This window comes from Budorcas taxicolor, chromosome 24 (genome assembly GCF_023091745.1).
Source record: "Budorcas taxicolor isolate Tak-1 chromosome 24, Takin1.1, whole genome shotgun sequence".
In the NCBI taxonomy this organism is placed as follows: Eukaryota; Metazoa; Chordata; class Mammalia; order Artiodactyla; family Bovidae; genus Budorcas; species Budorcas taxicolor.
In genome coordinates this window covers 5,957,592-5,975,850 of record NC_068933.1, presented here as the reverse complement: position 1 = coordinate 5,975,850, position 18,259 = coordinate 5,957,592, and the positions used below count along the sequence as shown (strand labels likewise).

At 48.0% G+C, this 18,259-nt stretch overlaps 2 protein-coding genes across 4 annotated transcripts in view; one reads left to right on the top strand and one right to left on the bottom strand.

Moving 5' to 3' along the window:
* MCPH1 (microcephalin 1) overlaps nt 1-18,259 on the bottom strand; it is a 227,715-nt gene that overhangs the window by 65,867 nt on the left and 143,589 nt on the right. The gene's annotated exons all lie outside the window — the stretch shown is intronic.
* Nucleotides 6,882-18,259, top strand: part of ANGPT2 (angiopoietin 2) — a 56,160-nt gene continuing 44,782 nt past the window's right edge. The window contains exon 1 of the mRNA XM_052661249.1: nt 6,882-7,565. Coding sequence (XP_052517209.1) covers nt 7,275-7,565 — 291 coding nt within the window. The 5' untranslated portion in view covers nt 6,882-7,274. The remainder of the gene's footprint in view (nt 7,566-18,259) is intronic.

Below are 18,259 nucleotides of genomic sequence, written 5' to 3'. Positions count from 1 at the left end.
AAAACACTCTAACAACAGTGTTAGTCAAAGGAAAGATTTTATTGACTTTTCATTGGTCATAAGCAAAACAGTAATCATTGACATCAATCCACTGAAAGAGAACGTTTAGCCTTTTTTTTTCTACATACGGGCAGAAAACAGGACACAGAATTACTGGCAGAAATATTATCAGGCTAATGCACTCATCTATTGTTTTAGAATTTCATCCACTGCCTTTTTAAAGTTATGACTTGTATCTTGACCTTTTAGGCACTTTTTTTGATGGAAAGATAAAACAAAAATATTGGAGGATGAAAATATTTAAAAATCAAACAGCATTTGAGATAACTGCATGTAACAGAAAAATTACATAAACTAACATATTCCTAAAAATTCAGGGAATTCATCATGAAATCTTAGAAAAATAGTTACTTGGATATTTCCCAAGTTTCTCGTAAATAAAAAGCTTTTTCTTTTCAGTTCTTCAGGTTCCATATTATACACAATGTGGCTTTACAAAGCAAACTGTCTTGAGCTGATGCTCTGCTGGTTCACGGCAGTACAAAACTGTCAAAAATTCAGGCATCTTCTAAGTTTCCTTAAAACAAACAAACAAACAAAAAGACTGTCTTCTCTAAAAGTCTTTCAGACATAATGGCACAGTAAACACTCAGATAAGTTAGAATGAGTGAGGATTCGGTACCTCTTTGACTGAACTGACTCAAATAAGAATGACAACCAATAACCTAAATAAGAATGAAAAATATTTTTCTCAGTATTAACTCTGACCCTTCCATCAGTGCTAACCTTCTGACACACAGATGCCTACAGCTCCCTGTCAAACAGAAGTCACACAGCTGCAAGCAGGAAGATCATCGTCTCAGATAAGGCGATGCTATCGAGGCCTCTGCCCTTTAACGCCCAGCACTTAAGTCTATCTGCTCTGAGAATGACAACATGAGGGGCATGCAGGGAAAATGGCTATTTTCCAGGAAAGGAAATTGCCTGAAAACACATCTGGCAAAGGCTTTCTCTCCTCCTCCGGCAGGCAGACACTTAGTTTAACAAATTATACATTTCCTCATCTTCTGCAAAGGTGAATTTAATGGAGCCAGTACCTGATTCTAAGTAAATGCCACTTAGCTCTCCCCTATATGGAACGGGCCAGCTCTTTTATGGCAAATGCTATGTATGCTTAATTGCAGCTAGGACAGAAAATTGTGCTAAACTGGGCAGCATACTTCGTTTCAGAAACTGTACGTATTCTCAAAGGAACATCACCCTCTCTCAGCCAGCGACAGGGCATGAAATTAAAAAGGCAAAGAAAGGAGAAAAAAAAAAAAATGTTGACACCAGAAAACTGGAAAGATGGCAAGGACGGACATAGACAGCGTAACTGATGCAGGCAGACCAGAGGCTAGACCTCCACAGAGTCCCTCCTTGGTGAGAACGACCGGGCTGAGTCTGCACTGCTCTATGCGCCTATGGGCAGACAGACCCCGCGTCCAGGTGGGCACACGGTGGCCCCGTCCATGACAGGCTGCCCCCACTTGGGTGACCGAAGGCCACAGAAGGTGGACCCATCAGTGGAATGGGTTATGTCTCTGGGGTGTGCTGTCTGTGCAGCGCAGAGGTGACAGCCATGTGACATGATGGAGATTCCCCACAGTTCTCCAAGGGTGGCTGAGCTTTCCATGTTAAAATCGGGATTAAAAAGAAGTCATGGCTTAGGACTTCCTGGCGGTCCAGTGGTTAAGACTCTGCACTTCCAACTCGGGGGGCGTGGGTGCTTTCCCCGGGAGGGAGCAAAGGCCCTGCTTGCTATGCTAAGACTCCACACGCCACGGCAGCCAAAACGGAACAGATACTAAAGAAGCAAGAGACAAAAGCACTGCTTTAACTTCCACTTAAATCCACGAGTGTGAAAGAAAGGCCCTGAGATGCGGGGGGCTGGCGGAGGCCTGTGGCCTCGCCCCGCCGAGCCTCGGTTTCCAGGTCCGTCACAGGGGCAAGGTCAGCCTCCCACAGCGCCACGTGTGTGTACTGGCATCTACAGGCCTTCTCTTTCCTCTGTCTCTCTAACTTGAAGAGGCTTTCTCCTTGCTAACGTCCTCAGACCCTGCAGCTGGGGACTGACCCCCGCAGCCTGCCGTCTCGGCGTCTAACACTGGCTCAACTTGGCCAGCTCCTCCAGGCAGGGGCCGCCCACGGCTTCTGCAAGACGGCTCCGGACCCCACGCGAGCCCCTTCAGGTCCGTTCCACAGACGAGACGCAGAACAGAGACAGCTCTTCTGTGACTCACCACGAGGGGGCCTGCTTCCAGAAGCCGAAATACTCACTTTCTGTTCCCTTCCCCTCTTCTTGCCCTTTCTTTCCTTTTTCCTTGTGGCTTCTTCAGCTCTCATTCATTGTTGCATACAATTTGGGGAAAAAAAAAGTAGTAAGAGTAACTTTTTCTCTTGTAACAATCTGATGTCCAGTGAGGTTCTTAATGGCTTCCCCTGTACACTGCACACTAAACTGTAAACATGTTGGCTGATTTAACTGATTTTAAAAAGGTCAGGACAGAAGGAGGTGGGAGAGGGAGGTGGGTGAAAGGCCCCATGCCCTGGGGTCCTGAGGAGCCCGCTGTCTGTGAACGGCTGAGAGCCAAGAGTGTCCTCAGCGTCACCTAGCAGGGGTATTTCAGCACCCGGAGGTCCTCTCACACCAGCACAGCACTTTTGAAAAACTAAGCCCATGCCGGCCCAGCCACCGAGGCCTGCGGACATCAGTGCCACGGTGACGGCCACTTCGCTGCATGACGGTGACCAGCGGGTGCAAGACTGACTCTGGGGATCTGCCCAGATGCGATGGAAAGAGACTGGCACAAAACGTCAGTTGACGTGGGAGATCAATGTGCCCCCAAGTACGTCTGCGTGGTTTCTCATTACTCCCCATTAGCCATGGGCTTTCGGAGTGGACACTTGCCACATACGCTTGCTGCTCAGACAGCAATGACCACCCCCCAACCCCCCCACAACAGCTGACCCACTTCTGTCCCTCCTTAGTCCAACAGTATAACTAACCCGTTAGATATGAGTATTAAGCAGGCTCCCTGGAAAGAGCAGAAGTCACGCAGGTTTCCCTGAAACCCTGTCTGGTGATCCATGCCTTGGGGGCTGCCCCGCACTGCACTGAGTTCAAGCTGGCACTGTTTCTTGGCTTCTGGCCTCCAGAACCAGCAATCCGGCACCTCACGGGTGGTCCTGGGAAGGTTGGGGTCAATCAGATCCCAGATCCGAGAGAAGCAAGTCCCACATCGACTCTGGACCTACGTTTCTGGAGCCATGGCCAGGCTTTTCCCACTGGTCCGGCACGCCTGCTCTGCAGGGCGGCCTGGAGCAGAGGCGCCCTCGTCAGAGCTCCGCAGCGCTCCTCTCTACCAGGGAAGACGGCCACGTGGTCCTGCTGGTGCCATCAAATGAGGGTTCACTCCCTGATGGCAAAGTGGAAAAGGGGAACTTGATACAGCGCTACAGCGAATAAATGGGAGCCTCCGGAATTTCAGCTGATGACATACAGTACAGGGGAGAAAACAAACATTATTAAGAAAATAAATAGCACCACACACAGCTGTTCGGCAGAACTGTTAGGACAAAAAAAAAAAAAAAAAAAAAAAAAATTGGCTGGGCAGGAAGGCAGCTTTTGGGAAGGCTGTAATAATATTTCTCGTTTTATAGCCCCATCTGCCTTTAGTGAGCCTGTCAGCAAGTCACTGACGGAAACTCAAGATTCTCTTTGAAACTGAACAGCTCTGAGAAGCAGTCAAGGCTGCCTCCAGCCTCCATCCCCAGGCTGGGGTGCAAGTAGCGACTGCTGCCTGCTGCCCGGCGCTCAGGAAACAAGTGCGTGCTGGGGGTGAGTCTGCACCCAGGGCAGAGTCTTCCCGCCTGACGGCCCCAGGGAGCCCCCGCTCGGCCCTGCTGGTCCCTCTGGGGCCTCCAGCTGGCTGTGGTGGACGCGCCCGTCTTCCCCCGCTTCCTCGTGGTGCAGCACTCAGCCCACCATCCAGCCCTGAAGGCGCTGCTCTGCTTTCACACTGACGCAGTTCTCCCAGGGCCTCTTCCCTCTTGGAGTTTAGATCCAGCTTCCAAGCGGCACTTTTCTTTTGGTCGAATGTTCCCGTCCCTTCAATGAGCCCTTTCCCCCGGCCTGTCTCACAGTTCTCGTCCTTGGGAGAACGGGCGCTGCTCTGAGGCATGGAAGGCTCCTGGAGGTTCCCTCTTACACTGCCTGCGCCCGGAGAGGCCTGGAGACCGTGTCACAGCCCCCTCGCAACCCCCTCCAGTGCCTGCGGTCCCCGCGGAACGGCCAGTGAGCTAAGAATGGTTCCTACATTTTTAAAAGACTGAAAAAAATCCAGAGAATATTTCATGACGTGGAAATTATGATAAGTTCAAATTTCAGTGTCAACGAATAACGCTTCGTTGGCACACAGCCACCTCCCATCCTCGAGGGTTTTCTCTTGATGGCTTCTACACTACGACGGCAGAGTTGAGCAGCTGTGACAGAGCCCGTGTGGCCCAGGAACCTGAAATACTTACTCCTGGACACTTTACAGGGCACACCTGCCAACCCCCACTCCCCTCCAAGCCTCAGGGAAGAATTTCCACGTACCTACAGGCTGCTCACTGCACGCCCGCGCCGGAGGGCCTGGACAAAGGAGCAACCCCTCCCACCAGCGGCAGAACCGGTGCCCTGGAGGCAACACGCGCTCCTCCTGGGTGTTCTCTCCCAGGGCCGGGGTCTCCCCGCCTCTCTCTCTCAGCTTCTCTATGTCCGACATGCCATCATGCTCCCCAGCACCCAGCAGACAAGGGCTACTTGTGGTGCCCGCTCTTCCTGTGGCTTCTTTTTAAACCACCCTGTTTGCCTGAGAAGCAGACAGATGATCTTGGAAACCACATGTGTGACATTACTACCTTATAATATATGCTGGCAAATGGGGAAGCAATTTGGATGAAAAAAGCGCCCCCTGTGTTTCTGCTTCATGGTCAGCCAGAGAGTAACACAGCGACAACATCTGACAGTGGAAAATTTAATGGGACGTGCTGGAGAAGGAAAGTAATATTTCTTGAGTTACATGCATTACTTCGTATCATTTTAACTCTTAAAAGTGCTGCTGAGAAAGAACCATCCTATTTTGCAGGTAGGGAAACTGAGGCTTAGAGGAGTTAAGCATCTGCTGCAGATCTCCGAGAATCAGGGCTCTAACACGTGTCCCGTCTTCAAATCCTACATGTGTCCTTCTGCAGTTAGTAGCCTGAATAGGTGTATCTTTACCTTGTTCCCTTAGTGGAGACCTTGCACCAAAATTAAGTTCTAGCTTCCTGAGCCGTCAAGCCCTTTGAGAATCTGGGGGCATCTACAAACCCCTTCTTAGAAAAATGACATGACCTATTTTATCCAAACATTCAATAACAGGACCCTGTGGGTGGATTAAGTGACAATGCCGTGCTGAGGGCAAGTAACAGATTGAGATATCATAATAAAAATATCTGTCATTGCTGTTCGTGAGAAGCCAGAGACACTGACAACTGTTGTTTGTGACCTACTCAAAGCTAAAAGAAAGGCTGTATTTCAGTTAGACTTTGGCAAAAAAGAAAGACATCTTTTCCTGTCGAAGTCTGCGGACCCCACGAGTTCTGTCCATGGACTCTGGGTTAAGAACCTCTGCTCTGGAGGTAAGCTAGGGGCCAGCCCATGCACAGGAGGGATGTCTTTGAAGGTCTAATCAGGTCTCTTCAAACAATTCACTTGCATGATTACATGGACACTGGCTTTACAGGGGGACGAGGTCCACTGGGTCAGTGCTGAACTGGCCACTGCTGCCTGGGAGGAATCTCGTGCCCTTGGGCATGGACAGACCCTCTCAGAGGCTCCACGTAGCGGCGCGCCCCCCCCACCGCCCGTCCCCGACCCCCACCATGCACACTGGCTGGTGAGTGAGCATACTGTCAACCCCAAAACGTCAAGTTTTAGCTATTGAAGGAAGTACCCTGGAGGATTTATGGATCCACAGAATTGAAACAGAAAAACCTTGGGAGTTAACGCAGCCCTTGAATCTGGCAGACAAGGACTTTGGGGTTAATGAAAAAGAAGTGATTTGCGGAGTCCAGCACTGAGTGGGACTGATTCAACTGATCCTGGATAATATGTTACAAAATGATTGGATTTGAGCAAATTCTGACCTAATAAAGGAGAAGTTCATATATGCCACTCTCAACTCCCTCTTAAATTCTGATTTTTCTACGGATTCTAATTTAGTGGACAATTAATCAGGCTAGTTATATATTAAGTTTACGTTAAGTACTGGAGTGGGTATTTTGCTTAAAAGATGAAATGTCAGTGCTCAGAAACTGACTTTCCTAACACAAATTGAATACAGCGTGATGTTCCTATCCAGCTGTTTTAAGATGAAAGTTTTGCATACTTAGCTAAATGGTTCAAAAATCAAGTAATACCAACAAAACTATTTTCCCTATGAAAAGGCACAGAGTTTACAAGAGCGAGACTTCTTCCTCTTTGTTTGTAATAACAAAAATAAACCGAAGTCCTGACATATTTGCAGTATTTTTATTCCTAAAGGAAAAAACAGGAACTTTCATTGTACTTTAAAGCTATTGCCCCAGATATTTACCAGCTTCGCGCTGTGAAATCAGTTTCAGACACAGGAGACCTACAGGCTCTCTCTAGGAAACAGTCAATTAGGGTGGTGCCTCTGAAATACCCAGGGGTCCTGTAACTGATCGGTTTTTCCCAGAGGGCTTCTGCAGCATATAGTCCCGGTTGGACAGTACACATCAAGCCCGGATTTTTCCTGTGGCCTGGCTGGTGACCCCCCTACAGGAAGATAACGGGCAAGCCGGGAGGGCGGAGCCGCCGGCTGCACATGTCTGCCTGCTCTTATCAACTTATCATATAAGGAAAGGAAAGTGATTGATTCGGACCCTGACACTGGAGAATCTGGGGAAGAGAGACAAAGCAGCGCTGACGCGGGTCTGGAAGGCGAATGCAGCCCTCACGGGGAGCAGGGCTCTTCTCCCCACTGTGATCTGACAGTCTGCTGCGAGGCCAGAGAGGAGACGGCAGCAGAGACCAAGGCTGGGAAAGGAGGGAACAGGAGGCTTCCCTTGATGGACCTTGAGCCTCTGCCCCCGAGCCCCGCGTCTGAGAGGGCAGCTTAGCGCCGGGACTCTCATGCGCCTGGAAGTTTGCTGAGCGGGTGGTTTATTACCAACAGACAGAAAGAATGTGGCAGCTTGTTTTCTTGACTCTGAGCTGTGATCTGGCCGTAGCCACAGCCCACAGCGGCTCTCGGAAGGGCATGGACATCGCCGCTGGGAAGAAACAGTATCAGGTTCAGCACGGAGCCTGTAGCTACACGTTCCTCCTGCCGGAGACGGACCACTGCCGCTCGCCCTCCAGCGCCTACGTGCCCAACGCCGTGCAGAGGGACGCGCCCCTTGACTACGACGACTCGGTGCAGAGGCTGCAGGTGCTGGAGAACATCATGGAGAACAACACGCAGTGGCTCATGAAGGTGAGGAGGCGCCGCTCCCGGGCACGGCGTCGCCGGCTCAGGTTTCACTGCCAGCCCGGCGGGTGGACAGGAGGGGGTGGCCAGAGCAGGGGGGTGGTGGCTGACACCTCTGAGCGAACGGCCACTTGCTGTCTCCTGTGCTGCCCTGCAAAGGAGCCGGGGCTGAACAGGGACACGCTTTACTGGGAGACAGTGCTGGGATCAGTGGAGAGACGTCTCTAAGGTCAGGAATCTTTATGAACAGAGGAAGTGCCCTTCTCTGCACAACGTATGGGCTGGGTTGTTTGTGCCAGTGGTTTAAACTCCGTGACACCCCTTTACAGGGACCTTATAAACCGGTCGCAGGCGCGGGAGGGAAGCTGTGAGCAACATAGTGCCGGAGCCAGGAAAAACGTGACAATCGCCTTAATTACGGATACATAACGGATGGAGTAAAGCGCTTTACCAATTTCCTGAATTTATTTACTAAAATAGATCGGGGCTCTGGGTAAACGGGAGGAAATTAAGTGAAGCAGACCATCCATTTCTCAGAACCTCGGGGGTTTTATGCCGAGCGCTTGTCATCTGTCGGTGGGGGTGAGTTTTGCCAGCGTGCCAGCAGAGTTAGTGGCGCAGCCCCTTCAGTTCCTCCAGCGGCTCTGAAGGTGACCCCATGTGGGGCGGGCGTGCAGGGCACCTGGCCGCGGTGACACTGTGACAAGGTGGTCGTGTTCTTGGGGCTCCCACGAGCCCACTGCTTCAGGCTTTTCACAGAGAATTGGACTCAGGATACCGAAAGCTCAGTTTTGCTTTCACAAGCTATCATTTCCATACGTGAAGCTGTCTCTACAAACCCCAAACCACCCTGAAGTTGTTCTTGTTGTGGGCTGTGTTTATTCTAAAGAGGGCTCAGACAAACTGCACACAGAGATCCCTCACTGACTATCACAGTGACATCGCACCACGGTGCTTGCACAGCAGAGGACAATGGTTTCAAGCCAGATGGGAACTTTTAACAACAACCCGCTTTCCCCCATTCAACTCTCTGCCCGGCTCTTTCATTTCGCTGAAAACCTTCTGTTAGGACACGTTATCTTAATCTCAGAATAGATCTTGGCTCCTAATCTGTGTTTCTCATTAGCTCTCCTACCTTCAGAAAGGAAATGACCACGTTATTGCTTTGGTCCTGAGCCGAGATGAATGAAAGCCCTCTCGGCACTGCATTCAGTGTAACAAGAGGGGTCGCTTCAAATCAAAGAACAGAAAACAACAGAAATGTATCAGAGAGACTTGCCCTGTAATATGAGACTCATTAGTTCTGTCTGTGAGCATGATCCCTTCTGGGCAAATTCTCTTTCCTAAGAAGTTCCCTGTGGTGCTTCAAAAAAAAAATAAAAAAATCTCCTAAAACTCACAGATGTGCAAATAGTGCTGTTAAACTTAGAAAGTGTGCAGCCACGCAGGTTCGCACGTTTGGAAGGCAAACTCCCATCCTCAACATCTGCTCGCGGGCTTCCTGTTTCTTCCCAGGTCGCCCTGCAGCCCGCCGCTCGCTTAACGCCAGGGCTGCTGGACGTGGAGCGGGGTGCGAGACGCGCTGCTCACAGTGAACAGTCTACCCGACCGGCGAGTCGTCTCTTAGGATACACAGTCAAGAAACATAAAAGAGTGTCTTGCCAGATTCAGGACGGCTGAATTATGTTTGCTTAACGAAGTCCATGTTAGGTAGACCTGGAACTCCACATACAGAGCTCGTATTTCTCTCTTAGATAAACAACCCCCTGCTCCTCCACCTCTGAGACGCTGTTTAGAGAAGGAGGACCAGGAATCTGACACGAGGTGACCAACATTTTTTCTTTCCAGGTTCAATGAGCAAATATTTGAACAGTAGCACAATGGTGTTTCTAATTCTCTCTTGAGCCGGCGAGTGACGTCGCGTTGGTCTTCCAGGGCTCACACCTGCTCTCTCAGCCTCTCTGGGTTATGTGCGTGTGAGAAAGCCAGGGTGTGTGCTCGCCTGCTTTACTGGCTCCTGGTTTCAGAATGATAGCAGGAACGCCAACACGAGACCCGCTTACAGTGACTGGATGTAACCTCTGCTTGTTTTTTACTTCGGTGTTTTGCCACCTGTGATAATAAACACTGCGTTTCTCATAAGGGAGAAAATAACATGTAATGGGAAGACAGATAAGCCACAATGATCAACAATTGAACCCCTATTGATAGATTATGACAGAAAGAAAGGCACCATGCTGTGTTCTACAGATTTCCTTTACTTCAGGGCAGTTTTTGTTTTTTTTTTTTCTTTTTATGATTCCATGCTTCCTTTCTTTCCCTGATTAACACTAAGAAGGAGAGGGGAAGGTGGGGGGAAACAACCTTTTAAGGTTTTAAGAAAACTTGCTGAGAAGGAAAATAAGACCAAGTGCCTGGTGAATCTCAGGGTAGATGAACACCATTTTTCCTTCTCTGTGGCTAGTAGCCCCTTGGGAGCTCGGACTAAGAAAGCAGTTTTGCACCTCATTGAGAGATGCCACTCTGCCCCTCAAGCCGGCCAGGTAGAGGAATCAGTGGACTTCTGAATGAGCACAGGGGAGCATGAATGAACAGTGCAGGGAAGGCGCCCTTGCTGGCCAGCTGGGAAGCAAGGACAAGATCAATCGTGATGGTCGGGGACCAAGCACACCCAGAGATCTAGAAAGCACCACATGGGGTCACATCCCCTTGCTAATCCTGCAGCTATTCTAACCCTCTGCCCCAGGGAGAGTAAACGCACTTTATAAAATCTGACAAACAACTTAGCAGAGTGCATTGTATCTTGTATCAAAAAATTTTTTTTTTTGTTCTCAATCAGAAGAAACAGGGAAAGGAAATAAACAGTTATTTCATACTGATGAATACTTTAAAAGCTATAAACAACTGCAAAGCCTATTGTGCTTGCAAACAATGTTTTGAAAAATAAAGCTAATGCCTCTTAAGTTGATGCAGACATTTCCTTGTAATCTTATTATTTTTTTAAATGATAGAAGCACAGGCTGGGAACTGTAAACCTGAATGGAGATTCTTTTCTTTCTTTACAACCAAGGATGCTATATGCTTTCAACAGAGTCTGAGAACTATTCGTTAGCTGAAATACAGGGAGCAGTAGCTGTGCTACTAAGAACAAAAACTATGGTGAAAGAGAAAACCTGATGGTGAGAGGCTCATGTATGTGTGTTCTTGTGTGGCTACAAAACCTGCCAGGGACTGACTGTGTGTATGTGTGTGTGAGTGCGTGAGTGTGAGTGACCTTGTGTGCCTACAAAACACTCCTCAGCTGTATACCTAAACAAACAAACAAGCAAACAAATGAGAGCTTGGTTCATTAAAGGAAAGCAAGCAAACTCCATGCAGCCTCAGCCAAGGCTCTGGTGCTGCGGGGACAGACCCGCCGTTCCCACCGCCCGCACTGCCCTTGTGCCTGAGCCACGACACGTGACTGTTCACTGCTGGAAGCAACTGCCGTGCCTTCATCAAGCTGACTAAACCGTCTAGGCAAGACTGTGAGCAGATGACTACCATTACTATTTAGTCAGACATTAATATCATCATAATAAGGAAGGAGAGGCGATGAAAGTTTCACTGCGGCAGGAGAAGCACAGCAGATTTAAGGCAGGAAAAGGCAAGCTTAGTATAGTGTTTACTGTATGGCGCAGAGTACAATGTGTGCCTACCCACATATATTACAAAAAAATACGCGCTTACTGTGCGGATAGTTTGCATTACATACAGTATAGACATAACATCCACTTTCCATGGGCAGGTGGCCTCCACGTATTGAGGGGGGCTGTCTGACATCCTGGATTAACGATGCCGGTGTCCTCCGGGGTGAAGATGCAGAGTTGCCCACAGAGTCTCCAAGCAGGAAGTGGACCTGTGCACACACCTTCCATCACAGCCGACTTCTCTGTTGGACATAGAGAACCAGCTAGTCTCCATACTGTGTTTTGAAAATTGGCTGATTTTAACCAATGTGGTCCTTTACAGTTTACAAACAGGTTGTAACCCAGGAGTCTACCCTGTAAGCCAGTTACTGCACTGTATGCAACTTGAAGAGGATGTTGGTCACCTTATAAACGGTGATCAGATGCTCAAGCTGGTCCACAGGACTTACTTTATTCCATAAAGTAACTGAAACTTTGTATGTGTGTGACTGAAGAACAACAGTGCCAATCAACGCTCTCGCCATACGTACCTCTTAAGAATAAAACCAAAGTGTGAGAGTAATATACAGGCCATGTAAAATCACAAAGCTGAACAGTAGAGAGTAGGGTGCAAATTCTGCTTCCTCTTGAAGTGCAGGGCCCTTCCGTAAGGTGAACACTGAGCAATGCATTTTTGTCGTTTACATGCCCGCTCAGCCGTGTCCGACTCTTGGCGACCCCACGGATTGCAGCCTGCCAGGCTCCTCTGTCCATGGACTTCTCCTGGCAAGGACACTGGAGTGGGTTTCTATGTCCTCTTCCAGGGGGTCTTCTCAACCCAGGGATTGAACCTTCCCCCCAGTCTAAGCCACAAGGGAAGCTAGCCCTTTATTGCGACAATTTAATGTCAAAACGAATACATTTCCTTCTTCTTAAAACATGAATGGTGGTATTATACAGTGATCAGAATCTTTTCTTCTTTTTGGGGGGCTCACAGTGACAGAAAAAGAGGCTGAAAGATTTTATTTAGGGGAAAATCTGGAAGACGAAGGTAAAGGAGAATCTGGACTAAAGGGGTGTGTGCAATATATAAGGGAGGAAGGAGAGCTGGGGGCTGGAGAGGGAGGAGGAGAGGAGAACAGGGTGATGGAGCCTGTCAGCACTGGGAGGGGCCATCAGCGGGGCGGCTGCTGTGAGAGAGGCGGCGGCTCGCACGGTTCCACATCCTGGACCCCAAAGGACCCCAGGCCCGGGCAGCTCTGGAGGTCCTGGCTGAGATGAAGAGGGCGATGCGATGAGTCATGAACACACACAGACTGCTTCCAGATCAGATGCTCATAATTTGCAGAGCATCTCTATTACCTACTGATAATGACGACTCACCAAACTAGCCTTTGTCTCCTATAAATATATAATTATAGCTATACAAACATATGCACTTGGTGTAAATATGTATGTGTGTATTAGCTGCTCAGTCATGTCAGACTCTTTGCCACCCCATGGACTGCAGCCTGCCAGGTTCCTCTGTCCACGGGATTCTCCAGGCAAGAACACTGCTGTGGGTTGCCATTCCCTTCTCCAGAGGATCTTCCTGACCCAGGATCAAACCCGGCTCTCCCACATTGCAGGCAGATTCTTTACTGTCTGAGCCATCCATATAACTGTGTATAAAAAGTATATGTTATAGAACACACATAACTAAACCTATAAAATAATTTACATTTTTAATTAAAAAATAAAACAAGCCACATATATGTACTAACTACTGTGAATTGTGTAGCACTGTACTATGTATTTATTGGAGAATAAAATCTTGGGTATAAGTGGACCAGCTCCCTGGCTGATACTAGTGGTAGAGAATCTGCCTGTCAATGCAGGAGACGCAAGAGAGATGGGTTCCATTCCTGGGTAGGGACGATCTCCAGGAGGAGGAAATGGCAACCCACTCCAGGATCCTTGCTGGAAAATTCCATGGACAGAGGAGCCTGGTGGGCTACAGTTCACGGGCTCACAAAGAGCGGACACAACTGAGTGACTAAGCTTGCACATAACAGGGAGTTCAGATTCACGCTGTTCAAGGGTCCACTGGAAGTGTGTGTATGTACATATTGTTTCCCCTCTATCTTCATTACATCTTTCCTTGACTTGAAGGAATCTGATAAGAGTTTTCTTCTCAATTATTCTAGAACTCTTCCGGTATAAAGAGAGGCACTCAACTTCCCACTTTTACCACTTTTATCACTGAAGCAGTGGTTGTAATATAGTAACAGAGGTGGCACTGAATAAATTCAAAGCAGTTTGCACACCTTACCTCACTGTGTCCCAGAGATACCTCCTGAACACAGATGTAGTAGACACAACCCCACCTATTTTTAACCACTCATAAACACGGTCAGGGAATATCAGTGTGGGCTGCAGTGCAGAAGTCTCTCCTGGGTCACCCAGAGAGGAAAAACAAACACGGAAAAGCACGCACATCCCTCCTCTGACAAAAAGCAGACTTTTCCGTGGGGCTGCAAAGAGCAGAAAATCACCGGGAGGGCGAGTGTGGGTGAGTATGAATGCAAGGCCATTTCTCAGCTCATTAACACAGATGAGCCTCCTTTCGGGGTGTTTCAGGTTCTGGTGTTTAGCGCAGGCGTCACCAAGTCCATTTATTCGATGAGCAAATAAGCACTGAAGGCCCATGTGTGCGCAGGCAGTGCTCGAGGTGCTTGGGGGTGAACCAGTGGGGTGAAGACAAGGACTGGGGTCTGCCCTGCTGGGGACACGGGGCCTGACACCCCCATGCTCTTGCTGGAACTTTGCGGTCAGAAGGTGGTAAGTGCCACGCCTCCGAGTGAAGGGAGATAGTCTAGGTGCATGAGGGGAGGGAGGGGAGTCGAGGTATGCTGGGGGGTGGGAGGGGGCAGGGGAAGAGTGCAGACAGGGTGGTCACCCCACTGGAGCCTCTTTTATAAAACGAAAACCAATCGAAACTGCTTCTGAATGGTCGCTTTTCCTGATTACCAAAGTGACAGGCGGCTGTGGGAAATCACACGCACACAGAGCATGCGCTAGACACATGCTATGTAGCACTCAAAACAAGTGCCCTTCCTACTGCGCATATACATGCCTATATGGTGATGATGACTTAAAAACATGCTGTACACACTACAGTATTATATGCCTATACCTATCAGATAACTTGTAATTCTTTATTAAAAATAAAAAAGGAAGTGAGTCTGAGAGGCTAAGTAAGTTGCTTGACATCTCAGGTCAGTAAGAGAGGCAAGTCCCACCACCTGTGAGTCCTGTCTTAGGACAAGCACAGGTGTTCCGGGGCCCACCCTGGCACCCCAATACCAGGGTACGCCAGCAGGCTTGCAACATGAAGGCTACAGGTGTGGGCAACCTGGTTACCAGGCAGCGTTTGCGGTTTGTCCTGTGTGGGGATGGTAGCAAAGCTGCGAAGAAGAAGAAGAAAAGCAATTGGGAATGTTGTGTATCTACAGGACTCACATGAAATTCCACCCTCGGGTTCAGAAGAGTGAAAACAAATTATATGATAACCAAGAGAAAGTATGGACATTCTTACAGAGCATGCATAAAATAACCCTCTTCTGGATGCTGAGTGAGCGTGACAGCTTGAATTTCACAGTACCACTCCAAAGTCCAGGCAAATAAAATTCAGCCCTAGAAGAGTAACATGTGACCCACCCTGTCCTCCACTGACTTTATGAAATGACTGGGGTGTATTTCCCATCTGGCATTCTACAGACAAATACGACCCCAAATAACTTGATGTCATACTATTCACATTTAAAATGAAAAATTAATGTCAAGCTCAGTGATCTGATGAAATCAAAAGCAGTAAAAAAAAATTTATGGGTAATGTTAAGAGTTTCGACACTGATCGGGATTAAAATGATTTTCTTGTATGGTTTGAGAATAAAGGGATGAATGTTCCTCAGCCACCTGAACTGACAGTCAGGTGTGCTAGCTGTCTGTCTTTAAATCAGTATTTCAATTAGATATCTGCCCATGAAACCACCTTTCTTTCGTATCCTAAACTTGGCAAGTGTTGCTGACTAAAGCTATGAAATCCACTGGAAATCTCTGAGAAGTGGGCCTAATCCCTTTACCATCATCACCCTCTTCAGCCAGCTAAAACCATTATCTTTGCAGCTCAACTAGAACCTAATTAAAACCTCCACAGGAACCTGCCTGGGGTGCCTGGGCTGGTAATTGCTTTCCTCCAACATCAGCCTCATTCCTTCCTTTGAGTCATCTTTTAACCCTCGAGAATTCCTTTCAAAATCTGTCTATTAACCTGACAACTTAACACTACCAAGCTTTCACTTCCAATGTTTAATACATAATAAACTAACAATCAAGAAAACTGAGTGTATACATTAAGAATATAAGCTGTCATTTTGAACCACGTGTGTGATTTTATATCTTTTCATGGACAGAGTGATTTTTAAGGGAAGAGGTATTCAGATGCAGTGGTCTTGGGAAATATAACACTTTAACCCGCTGACACAGTTTCCTAGAGTTCCCCATTGTTTGTGTGTGCAGCGTATTCACAATGGTTAGTGGTCTTTTAGGTAGAGAATATTAAGCAAGTCTTAAAAGGAAGCCAGTGTTCAACCTCTCCATTTCTTGATTTTGTTACATTCTGTCTAGACCATATAAACAATCACATATTAAGTCTTCTCACAGGGAGAGGGATGATTCCACTGGGGTAACTTAATCTGCTGATTAATCTGGTGACAAGCCTGCCACCTATATGAGTCTTCACCATTCCAGGACATACACATTCACACCTTCATTGCGGGCCAGCCTCTGCGTGTCACGAGTTAACGTTTAGTTATGGGCTGAGCATGCTTCCCACGGGAGGCTTCCACTTTGGCCACCAAAAGCACTCTTCGGTGGTTCGTTCAAAAGCAGAGTTGTCTAATGTTAGGAACTTACGGGCAGGAGGCTACACCATCAGTAGAACCTGCTGAGTTGCTGTGACTTGATAAAGACAGTCTGACAGCCCGCCCCAGAGGAGCCTCTGAGGCCCTCGAGACCACCACCCTGATGGAAAAAGGTAGAGGTGAAAAGAACTTGAGACCATTTCAGGGGTTCCGTTTAGGCCCAAGACAGCCCCAGGAACTGAGCCAAACTAGGGCAAAGGGAGGGGGCTTCTCTGGTGGCTCAGCAGCAGTGACGGAGACGCTGGTTTGAGTCCGGGGTCGGGAAGATCCCCTGGAGGAGGGCATGGCAGCCCGCTGCGGTATTCTTGCCTGGGGAATCCCATGGACAGAGGGGCCTGGCGGGCTACAGGCCGTGGGGTCGCAAACAGTCGGCGCGACTAAAGCAAGTGAGCATGCATGCGGAGCGAAGGGAATGGCGGGCGCCCATTCTCCAGAGTTTGGGGTAGCGGCGCTCCACACCGAGAGAAGAGATTGCCTAGAGACATCTGGCCAGCGTCAAAGAAACCCAAACCTAAAATAAACCGTGTTTACACATGAGGTCCATGCTAGCACTGTTAACAAGCGTGCCTCTGGGTGCGCTTGCTATTTTCCTGCATTTTAGTGTCTGCATTAAACATGCAGATAACTATTGGGCTGGCCAACCCAGTATATAACCCAGGACAGCTGGTTAGGTTAACGGGTGCAACCTGAAGCTACAGAGACAAGTTTTCATTTCATTTGTTCCTTCTTCGTAGTAAGTGATCTTAAGGAAAAAAAAAAAGGCCTATTTTTTTTTTAGAGCAGTTTTTGGTTGGCAGCAAAACTGAGAAGGTACAAAGAGTCCCCATAAGCTCCCTACTGCCACCGCCCACATGCACAGTCTCCCCACTCTCAGTGGCCGCCACTCAAGAGCACATTTGTTACAGTCAGTGAACCGCGGACACCTCCTCAGCACCCAGGGCTCGCTCTTGGTGCTGTGCATTCTGTGGGTTTGGCCATATGAATAATGACACTGTACCCACTATTACAGAGTACTTCCTCTGCACTAAAAATCCTCCACGCTCTGCCTACTCACCTCCACTCCCTCCAGCCCCTGGCAGCCATGAATCTTTTTACCGACTCCATACTTTTGTCTTTTCCAGAATGTGACATAGTTGGAATCACACAGTATGTAGCCTTTTCAAACTGCCTTCTTTCATTTAGTGAGCTGTTTTTTTTTAGCATGATTAACTGTACACTCGTTCAGTGACCCTCTTGACTATTCAACTAACTTAACTAGCTGAACACCCACAGTGTACCTTCAGAAACATAAGCGTTCCTTACCTACAGCAGGCATCTCAGGGGATTACTATGTGGTTCAAATAAGATGATGAACGCAAAAGTATGCTGGAAAGTGTAGATGTCACAGGACCTCCGGGACTATCATTATAATTAATTTTAATAATGATACCAGAAAGACACTTATCAAGATCTGTACTACCTCTCATATTAAAGATTACAGTCCACACAGTCTCATCAAGTTAAACGATCTGACTTTATACCTCAAGGCACATCTCTACTCTGTAAGACAATGAACTTTCTTTCAACATGGACAGCGACAGTTCTGAGTGTGCTTGTAAAAGGTCCTGACTCTACCAGGGGGATGACAGCCTCTCTGCAGAAACGCTGGGCTCCGAGACCGTGCAGGGCATCTTCTCCTAGAACACCTCCTCCTGTCCCATCATGCTCACAGGTGAGCCATGAGCCCATTCAAAGGCAGGTCTCATTGTTAAACTTAATTTTTTATCACTTCAGCTTTCGGTAAGCTAAGAACAGTGTTACTCTTCTGCATGTTATATTTTTATAGAAGAGGGCGGCAGGAATTAAATGAGTGTTAAGAAGCAGGCGTTCTGGGTTGACTAGTCAACCCACACATCTTGGTAGAAAAGACTCAAAATTCCAAAGATGTATTGTTTCCTTCGGGCTCCGGCAAGCATTTTCTCTGCCATTAGATTTGTGGAATCAACAAGTACTTATCAACTCTTGATTATTCACTAGATAATTATAAATATTAGCCTGAAGATAATTCAAGAATTCCTTCGAGGTTTAT